The sequence below is a fragment of the Odocoileus virginianus genome, chromosome 9, assembly GCF_023699985.2.
Source record: "Odocoileus virginianus isolate 20LAN1187 ecotype Illinois chromosome 9, Ovbor_1.2, whole genome shotgun sequence".
Classification (NCBI taxonomy): domain Eukaryota; kingdom Metazoa; phylum Chordata; class Mammalia; order Artiodactyla; family Cervidae; genus Odocoileus; species Odocoileus virginianus.
This window is the reverse complement of record NC_069682.1, coordinates 39,585,295-39,596,113: the sequence shown is the minus strand read 5'-3', so window position 1 is coordinate 39,596,113 and position 10,819 is coordinate 39,585,295. Positions and strand designations below refer to the sequence as shown.

General features: G+C 45.2%; 1 protein-coding gene across 1 annotated transcript in view; it reads left to right on the top strand.

Annotated features, from left to right (window-relative positions):
* The first annotated feature begins 3,910 nt into the window (after nt 1–3,910).
* The window catches only part of ABHD12 (abhydrolase domain containing 12, lysophospholipase), a 55,465-nt gene continuing 48,556 nt past the window's right edge, over nt 3,911–10,819 (top strand). The window contains exon 1 of the mRNA XM_070472259.1: nt 3,911–4,232. Coding sequence (XP_070328360.1) covers nt 4,042–4,232 — 191 coding nt within the window. The 5' untranslated portion in view covers nt 3,911–4,041. The remainder of the gene's footprint in view (nt 4,233–10,819) is intronic.

Sequence of the window (10,819 nt, the reverse complement as noted above, 5' to 3'; positions counted from 1 at the left end):
CAAGACTGTTGGGTCATGGTGGAGAGGTCTGACAGAATGTGGTCCACTGGAGAAGGGAATGGCAAACCACTTCAGTATTCTTGCCTTGAGAACCCCATGAACAGTATGAGAAGGCAAAATGATAGGATACTGAAAGAGGAACTCCCCAGGTCGATAGGTGCCAAATATGCTACTAGAGATCAGAGGAGAAATAACTGAGGAGAATGAAGGGATGGAGCCAAAGCAAAAACAACACCCAGTTGTGGATGGGACTGGTGATAGAAGCAAGGTCCGATGCTGTAAAGAGCAATATTGCATAGGAACCTGGAATGTTAGGTCCATGAATCAAGGCAAATTGGAAGTGGTCAAACAGGAGATGGCAAGAGTGAATGTTGACATTCTAGGAATCAGCGAAGTAAAATGGACTGCAATGGGTGAATTTAACTCAGATGACCATTACATCTACTACTGTGGGCAGGAATCCCTTAGAAGAAATGGAATAGCCATCACGGTCAACAAGAGAGTCTGAAATGCAGTATTTGGATGCAATCTCAAAAACAACAGAATGATCTCTGTTCGTTTCAAAGGCAAACCATTCGATATCACAGTAATCCAAGCCTATGCCCCAACCAGTAACGCTGAAGAAGCTGAAGTTGAACGGTTCTATGAAGACCTACAGGACCTTTTAGAACTAACACCCAAAAAAGATGTCCTTTTCATTATAGGGGATTGGAATGCAAAAGTAGGAAGTCAAGAAACACCTGGAGTAACAGGCAAATTTGGCCTTGGAGTACAGAATGAAGCAGGGCAAAGGCTAATAGAGTTTTGCCAAGAGAATGCACTGGTCATGGCAAACACCTTCTTCCAACAACACAAGAGAAGACTCTACACATGGACATCACCAGATGGTCAACACCGAAATCCGATTGATTATATTCTTTGCAGCCAAAGATGGAGCAGCTCTATACAGTCAGCAAAAACAAGACCAGGAGCTGACTGTGGCTCAGATCATGAACTCCTTATTGCCAAATTCAGACTTAAACTGAAGAAAGTAGGGAAAACCACTAGACCATTTAGGTATGACCTAAATCAAATCCCTTATGGCTATACAGTGGAAGTCAGAAATAGATTTAGGGGATTAGATCTGACTGACAGAGAGCCTGATGAACTATGGACAGAGGTTCGTGACACTGTACAGGAGACAGGGATCAAGACCATCCCTAAGGAAAAGAAATGCAAAAAGGCAAAATGGTTTTCTGAGGAGGCCTTACTGTGAAAAGAAGTGAAGTGAAAAGCAAAGGAGAAAAGGAAAGATATTCCTATTTGAATGCAGAGTTCCAAAGAATAGCCAGGAGAGAGAAGTAAGCCTTCCTCAGCGTCAATGCAAAGAAATAGAGGAAAACAACAGAATGGGAAAGACTAGAGATCTCTTCAAGAAAATTAGAGATATCAAGGGAACATTTCATGCAAAGATGGGTTCAATAAAGGACCGAAATGGTATGGACCTAATAGAAGCAGAAGATATTAAGAAGAGGTGGCAAGAATACACAGAAGAACTGTACAAAAAAGATCTTTACGACCCAGATAATCACAATGGTATGATCACTGACCTAGAGCCAGACATCCTCGAATGTGAAGTCATGTGGGCCTTAGAAAGCATCACTACAAACAAAGCTAGTGGATGTGATGGAATTCCAGTTGAGCTATTTCAAATCCTGAAAGATGATGCTGTGAAAGTGCTGCACTCAATATGCCAGCAAATTTGGAAAACTCAGCAGTGACCACAGGACTAGAAAAGGTCAGTTTTCATTCCAATCCCTAAGAAAGGCAATGCCAAAGAATGCTCAAACTATCGTACAGTTGCACTCATTTGACACGCTAGCAAAGTGATGCTCAAAATTCTCCAAGGGATGCTTCAACAATACATGAACCAAGAACTTCCAGACGTTCAAGCTGGATTTAAAAAAGGCAGAGGAACCAGAGATCAAACTGTCAACTTCTGCTGGATCATTAAAAAAGCAAGAGAATTCCAGAAAAACATCTATTTCTCTTTATTGACTACGCAAAAGCCTTTGGCTGTGTGGATCACAATAAACTGTGGAAAATCCTGAAAGAGATGGGAATACCAGACCACCTGACCTGCCTCTTGAGAAACCTGTATGCAGGTCAGGAAGCAACAGTTAGAACTGGATATTCCAAATAGGAAAAGGAGTACGTCAAGGCTGTATACTGTCACCCTGCTTATTTAACTTCTGTGCAGAGTACATCATGAGAAATGCCGGGCTGCAAGAAGCACAAGCTGGAATCAAGATTGCCGGGAGAAATATTAATAACCTCAGATATGCAGGTGACACCACCCTTATGGCAGAGAGTGAAGAGGAACTAAAACGCCTCTTGATGAAAGTGAAAGAGGAGAGTGAAAAAGCTGGCTTAAAGCTTAACATGGAAAACTAAGATCATGGCGTCTAGTCCCATCACCTCATGGGAAATAGATGGGGAGACAGTGGAAACAGTGTCAGACTTCATTTTGGGGGGCTCCAAAATCACTGTGGATTGTGACTGCTGCCATGAAATTAAAAGACGCTTACTCCTTGGAAGGAAAGTTTCGACCAACCTAGATAGCATATTAAAAAGCAGAGACATTACTTTGCCAACAAAGGTCCGTCTGGTCAAGGCTATGGTTTTTCCAGTGGTCATGTATGGATGTGAGAGTTGGACTGTGAAGAAAGCTGAGCACTGAAAAATTGATGCTTTTGAACTGTGGTGTTGGAGAAGCCTCTTGAGAGTCCCTTGCATTGCAAGGAGAACCAACCAGTCCATCCTAAAGGAGATCAGTCCTGGGTGTTCATTGGAAGGACTGATGCTGAAGCTGAAACTCCAGTACGTTGGCCACCTCATGCGAAGAGTTGACTCGTTGGAAAAGACCCTGATGCTGGGAGGGACTGGGGGCAGGAGGAGAAGGGGACGACAGAGGATGAGATGGCTGGACGGCATCACCGACTCAATGGGCATGAGTTTGAGTAAACTCCGGGAGTTTGTGATGGACAGGGAGGCCTGGCATGCTGGGATTCATGGGGTGGCAAAGAGTCGGACACGACTGAGCGACTGAACTGAAGTGTCATTAGAAAGCCAATATAAGGAGCTACTGAATTTCTAAAGACATTTCTAATTAATTTTAAATCATCAGGTATAAGTAGTTTTCACTAGCACAAATTTTGAAATTACAAGTTACTTTGTAACAAACAAGCAAATCTCTTGGTTGTAGCTCATTTGTACAAAAATAATGCCATATTAAAGACAGCCAAAGTTATAAAACTAATAGATGAAACTACTTTCTTTTGTGTTTTTAAGAGCTGTTGAATTGTTACTTTGTGTTTCACAACAGGGAATTTGTGAACGGATTCTTCCCTCATTGACTAGTTCTAATTGCTTTATAAAAAATCTAATACTGGTTTTTTAGCAGCTCGGTTTTCATGTTTGGCCCCAAAGAAAAAAATATATACATGTGTATTTCAAATTAAAAAACAAACCTACCTGATCGCATATTTTTTAAAGGCTTTGTGGGAAAATTTAATAGTTGTAAAGCATTATTAGGACAGACTTGTGATGTCACCTTTCTCTTTTCGTTGTGTAAACCCTTAAAAGACCCTTTCGGGGGTTTCTACTCTTGAGGGAAGTCAGAGCGCCTGGGACGGGGGATCAGAGTCCGTTTCGGGTAGCTAAGCCGGCGGCCCCGGCTCGGACCTAGCGCGACCCCTACGCAGCGCAGCTCCACCGCCCAGCCGCGGCGTCACGCCCGGACAGTGACGCCCGCGACGGCGTCTTCTGCCCGTCTCTAAGATGGCTGCGGGCGCCAGGAGGGGGCGGGCCTGGGAGGGCGGTGCGGGTTGGCGGCCTCCCGACGCTCATTGGGCAGCCCTGACCGGCTGTGGGCGGGTCCGCCGGCCGGCAGGGACGTCAGGGCGGCGGGCTCGCGGCGGGGGCTGCGGCGGCTCACCTCGGCGGTGGCTCCCCTCGGCGGCGGCGGGCGGCGAGGGCGAGACTGGCCGTGCTGGCCACGGAATGAGGAAGCGGACCGAGCCCGTCGCCCTGGAGCATGAACGCCGCGCCGCCTCAGGCTCGCCCTCCGCCGGCCCGGCCGCCGCGGCGCTGGACGCCGACTGCCGCCTGAAGCAGAACCTGTGCCTGGCGGGCCCGGGGCCGGCCGAGCAGCGCTGCGCCGCGGACGCGGGCATGAAGCGGGCGCTGGGCAGGTGAGGGGCGGCGGGGGCGGCCGGGGCCAGCGCCCCTTCGGAGCTGCCCGCCCCGTGCGCCCCGCCGGCCTCTCCGAGCCGGCCCATCCCTGGTGGCTCCCCGACTGGGCCTGCGGGCCCCCCCCCCGGCGCCCGGCTGGAGAGCGCCTCCCGAAGAGGACGGGGGGCCCCTGGATGCCCGGCGGGGCTGGGGAGCTCGCGCGCGGCGCGGACCCAGCGTCCCTCCCACGGGGTGGGCAGCTCACCGGCGCCCGCGGGGCCCCTGGGGACGGTGAAGGGTCCGCAGTGTGCAGGCACTGGGGTGCGCCACCTTCTCGGGGAGGCTGAGGGCTCGGTGGGGTGCGAGGTAGCGGGGCGCTGCGCCCTCGAATGCAGAGGGCAGGTGGATGCCCGGCGATCCCCAGCCGCTGGCTTCTGGTGTGTGGAATGTGTCCACCCGAGTCGACCCCTTGGGAAGCGCTGTCCGGTCCGGAAGATGTTTTCGGCCTCCCTTTGGGGAGATGAACGCGTTGACGTTGAATTCATCTCACAGTTGAGAGAAGGGCGTTTTTTCACGCCGGCTGGACTCTCCCCTTAGGCTGGTGTGTTTATTATCTGGCTGTTCGTGGAACTTATCAGGAATGACAGTTTTGAAGTCTTGATCTTTCTTGGTGACTGAAAAAGTTAGTATGTAATGTTCTCAGATGTTGTAGCAAGAGTCACTGCTTTTGAGATCCCCTGGAATGGCCTTAATTGACACAGGCGTCTGTAGTGTAAAATAGCTATCCAAAGAGCCCCTAAAAATGTTAACTTAATTGCCTAAAGATCACGAGGTTAAACTATATACACATCTCAGTCAGTGGTTTCCCTTCCTGCTGGAAGTCCAGGGATCGGCAGAATTTTTGTTTTTGTGTAAAATTATGTAGCAACTGATCAGCATCTCTTGTGAAGATAATCTCTTTTGTGGAAAGGTTTATCTGCACTAAAAATGCACAGTTGGCTTTAATGCACTTTTATTAACAGATTTGACATAACACTTAGGTTGTAAGCTCTTCCTTTGAAGAAGACAAATTGTGATGCACAGTAATGCTTGGGGAAACAATCTCCCTTGAAAGATCTACTGTATTGAAGGAGCCTGATTATTTTTATTTTTGAGTTGAGGACAAAGAGAGACATTCTAGTGGTGTCACTTCCTTTGGATAAACAAAAGGCTGTTATGAGAATAAAAAGAAAAGCAGACGGCAGGAAGGGCAAATTTGTGTTACCCCATGGTTCCTTCCCTATTGCCTGAAATACTCTCCTGGACCTTCCCCTCCTGAGTTTTCTCCTTCAGCCTGGCCTCTGCTCAGCTGTCACCTCTTCAGAGAGGCTTTCTGAGACTAGCACATCCAAAATAGCCCTTGGGCCCCCACCAGCCCCTTTCTGTTTCCTTGTTTCTTCATCCCCCTTAATTGCTTGCACACTTGACTGACTTTGTGCATAGTCTCCCACAGGAGAATGGAAACCCTGTGAGAGCAGGGACATTGTTCTTGGGGCCTCTGTCTTCAGAGGCACATCTTAGGTGGGAGAAAATATTTTGTTGAATGAATATCCAGAATAGATTCCTAGAAGTGGAATTGCTGAGCCAAGGGGTGTATGCTGATGACTGAAAGGAAAGACCAAAGTGCCCTGCCAAGAACTTGTATGATTGGTACACCCTCCACTAGTGTCAGTCTCCTCACCCAAATATTGAATATTACCAGATATTTTGATCTTTTTCTACTTGGTTGCTGAAAATCAACATCTGATTTGTAACTTTAATTTGCCTTTCTTAGTGGTTAGGTGGCAGCTTCTGTATGTTTTTGTAAGCTTATTATACATCTTTGGGATTATTTACATCTTGAACCATCCTTGTTTGGGTCCCCCTGCACATTTCTTTTAACTTTCTATTGTGCACATTTTCAATAGACAAAAGTAGAGGAGTCAGTATAATGAACCTCCATGAGCCCGTCCCTTCATTTCAATAGTTTTCCATGTTTTGCCAGTCTTAAATTATCTCTTCCTCCTCTCCTCCACTTTTGATATGGTGGGGAGACTAGACTGTAAAACAACTGATTTCATCCATGAATATTTTCAGTGTATCTTGAGCAAATAAGGATTTTGAAATATATATAACCCCAATACTACTATTGAATTGTATCAAAACTAGCAATTTATTATTTGTAATTAATTTAATATTATTTAGTATCCTGTCTGGGCTTCCCAGGTGGTGCAGTGGTAAAGAATCTGCCTGCCAATGAAGGAAACAAAGAGATGTGGGTGGGGAAGATCCCCTGGAGTAGGAAATGGCAACCCACTCCAGTATTCCTGCCTAGAAAATTCCATGGACAAAAGGAGCCTGGCAAGCTACAGTCCATGGGGTTACAAAGAGTCAGACATGACTGAGCAACTGAGCATGAGTCTACATATACATTTCCCTGTCTTAGAAATGTCTTCTTAAGTCAGTTTTAAAATCCTGTACATTTCTTAAGTGTACTTCTAGTTAATCTCTTGTTCTTATTTTCTTATATTATACATTGTTACTAGTTGTACTTATTAATTCTGTATCTAGCAATTTACATAATCTTAGTTTCAGATGGTTTTTGCAGTTCCTGAATTTTCCAGGTATGCTATTATATCAGCTGCAAATATTAATAATAATTCTGTTTTCTACTTTTTATGTCTTTTGTTCCTCTTTTTTGATTACATTGTTTTTCCAGAACAAGGTTGAATAATAGGGGTGATACTGAGTATCCTTATCTTGTTCCTGACTTTAAGGAGAATTCTTTCAGTGTTTATGCCAAGTTAGTTATTTTACTAAGGGGTGTGTTGCTGCTGTTTTGTCTTTTTTTTAAGATCAAAAATGGTTGTTGAATTATATTAAATGCTGTTTCAGCATCTGTCAAATGATCATATGAATTTTGTCTCTTGACCTGTTAATATGCTGAGTCGTAGTAATAGATTTCATATCATTGAGTCATCATTTTATATTATTGAATCATCAATAATAACTCTTATTATGTAGACAGATTCTATTTATTAATATTTTACTAGGGAGTTTTACACCGTTAGTTGTATGACTAGTTTGTAATTTTCTTTTTTAATGCCATCTTTACCAAGTGATTTTAGTGTTTTTTATAGCTTTATTAGAAGTTTTCTCTTTCTCTTCATTAGCCAGTTTAAATATTGTACTTTTGAAATGACCTCTTTCTTTAAATTTTGGTAGAGTTCACCTGTAAAACTTCCTGAACATGGTGCTTTTTTAGATTGTAGCATTTTTATAACTGTTATAGTTTCTTAGATTTGCAGTCTCTTTCTGGGTTCAGTTTTGGTGGTTTATATGTCTGTAGAAAATCATGTTACATTTAGCTTTTCCCCTATACTTGGGGCTCTTCCCTAGTCTTATTTCCTATTTTAGGTATTTACATGCCCTCCCCTCTTTTTCCTTGCTGTAGCACATGTGTGCACACACAGAAAAATTTTGAATTTTCTCCTGAATAAAAAAATATTTTGTGTGTATTTTTCTGGGACCCCAGGATGGCGCTGAGACTGTGGAGAAGTGGAGAGAACGTTCTCTCTCTGAAGAGGGCAGCAAGAGCTGCTTTCTTTCCTGTGACTGCCCAGCAGGAATGTGGCTCCAGGGCATCCAGGGCATCCAGATCTTTCAGTCTTTCCTGAACAGTAGCTGGGTGTGTGTCCGTGACCTCTTAACTTTTTAGATAAACTTTTTAGACTAATACAGATAAAGACAACCACCTTGGAGGTAAAACCAGGTGTTGTTTTTTTTTTTTAATTGATGTATAGTTGGTTTGAAATGTGTTAGTTTTATATATATATATATATATATATATATTCTTTTTCAGATTCTTTCCCCTTCTAGGTTATTACAGAATATTGAATGTAGCTCCCTTTGGGTTTGTTTTGGACTTAGTTGGACTAAAGGGTCATTTTGGAAGGCATCTGGCTTATAGGTTAGCTCTGCACTCTGAAAGGAGGGACTGGATACTGCTTTTGCTTTGCACATGTCTGGTAGGAGAGGCAAATGAGGGATTCTACGGGCCTTTGATCTTCTCTTCTGTAATCCTGGAGTTCTTGGCACTATTCAGTAAAGGCATCAAGACTCAAGATGAATGCTCAGTTGTGTCTGACTCTTTGTGATCCCATGGTCTGTAGCCCACCAGGCTCCTTTGTCCAGATTCTACAGATAAGAGTGCTGGAGTGGGTTGCCATTTCCTCCTCCAGGGGAATCTTCCCGACCCAGGGAACAAACCTGTGGGTCTTGTGTCTCCTGGATTGGCAGGCGGGTTCTTTACCACTAGGGCCATTTGGGAAGCCTGGTGAGATGTATAGGTCTGTGTTTAAATGAACTAGACTGTCCAAATCTGCCAGATAATCAAAATCAGTGGACTGCCTGGGAGATTTCATGTCTGATGACCTTTGTGTGTAAAATACAGAAGAATGCAGGCTTCACCCTTGTTTCTTCCTTGACCCAAAAGAAGGAACTTCATGCAGAGTTGCAGAAGGCTTTACCATAACCCAGAAAGCCAGGTGGTTCACCTTCCTGAGGGTAAATAGGGAGCTCACCAGACAAGGCTCTGTGCCTAGTATCTCTTTCTTTACATGTGGAGAGAAGAAAGTGCTCTCAGAGCTAGCTTTTGTACTTAAAGTCTACTTTCCTCCACCTTCTTCTCCTCCCCCTCCCCAGAGTAGAGTCGGTTCCTGGACCATGACAAGCAGCCAGGGAGGCTATGTTATGGTGCTTTAAGTGGGGCTCCCAGCTGAGTCCCTCTCTTCCCAGTTGTGGTTTATCTTAGCAGGGACACATTGCAGCCCTGAAACTCAGGACCCTGGAACTTGAGTCCTGTATCTCTGCTTACTTCCCAGTTCCTTTCAGCCAATGAGTACTCTCCCTTCTCAAGAGAGTGCCTGTCTTCTACAGTAATGTTGGGCATGGACTGTTCAAATGCAGGAGTTACTTTTTAGGTAGATTAAGAGCTCCAGAAGACACTTATCATAGAGGTAGTCTTGGAGAGAGGCTTAGATGGGTTATCACCTCAGGGTTCTGCTGATAGCAGTGGAGATGGGACACCTTTCCAGACTCCAGGTCTTCCTCCTGCTCCTCCCAGAAGAGCACTTTTCCTTCCAAAATGCAGTTTATAGGGAAAATTTAACTGTAATACAATCTTGAAAACTGACAGATTAAGTCAAATGCTTAACGTGATGCCATAGAACTTGAGTGTCCACATGGAGGGTGGACAGGTGTTTTGTTTCTTCCTGAACTGAGGGCCAGTGTCTGGAGTGTCAGGCTGCTGACACAAGGAAGTGTGATGCCCAGAAACCCGCCCAAGATGTCCGGTTAGTAGAAAGACCTGTTATTTAGGCTTGGTGCCCATCTTAGTATCATTTGATATTTTGGAGGAAAGTTTGCATAGTCTCAAGTGAGTGTTCTCAGGTTTGTGTCTTGGGGAGAATTGCTTAACTTTCTGAGCTTATTTCTTCCTCGTGATGTGGGGATAAAAATCTCCCTTATAGAAGCGGGGTGAGGCTCCAGTATGAAAGAGCTGCTGGTGGCATGATGTCTCTGGGATTCAGAGACAGGTTAGGGATCCCCAAGGGTGCTGTGAAGTTGCAGGGAGGTGGTTAGTTGTGTGGGACAGCATTGGAAGTTCTCTGGGTGCTTCTGTTTTCTCTGAAATAAGAGCAAAGCCCTCTGCCCAGGGGAGAGGAGCTACCACAGGTGTTTCTTTTTCAGCTCTCCACCTGGACCCAGTCTTAGCTCTCTATCTTTGGCCTAATCGGATGTTTCCTACCATTTGCTAAAGTCTCATTATCAAGACAGACAGTCTCCTTGGCAGAGACTCACTTCTCTAACCTGTGGTGTTGCAACAGTGGATGACGGAAATGGTTTTCATGGGAAGTCGTTGCAGCTGTGACTTGCTGTGTGTTCTATATAGCTGAGTGCGACCTGGTCCTGGGAGGTCTGAGGGCAGCTCCCCTCGCACCCCCTACCTGAGGACTCCACACGCAGGCCAGTGAGGAGGGTGTTAAGCTGGATTTGAGGTGGAGAAAAAATCAACATGAACAGAGGGCAACATCAGTGATCATATGGTTCATAAGCAGAATTCTTGCCCCTCAGGTTTTTGCTAATACACAAATAGAGGTTTCTAGCAGAATTTGTCTTGAGATGGTGCTTGTGGGCTTTGTTTTATGTGTATTCTGTTTTCCAGGTATGCCCTGGTGTACCAGGAAATGCCCTGAGAAGGTGAAAAGAGGAGGGGGTAGATGAGTGTCAGTGTGAGGAGTGGCATTTTGCAAAGATGAAGACAGAGAAAGAGTGTCAGTGAAGAAATACAAGCACAACTCAGGAATGCTGGAGTTTAGGGTTTGTTCTTGAATCTTGAAAGCTGTCCTGAGCTTTGTTGTTCTTCAGTCGCTCAGTGGTGTCTGACTCTTTGCTACCTGATGGACTGCAGCACACCAGGCTTCCTTGTCCTTCACCATCTCCCGGAGCTTGCTCAGACTCATGTTGATTGAGTTGGTTTTGCCATCCAACCATCTCATCCTGTCTCCCCCTTCTCCTCTCGCCTTCA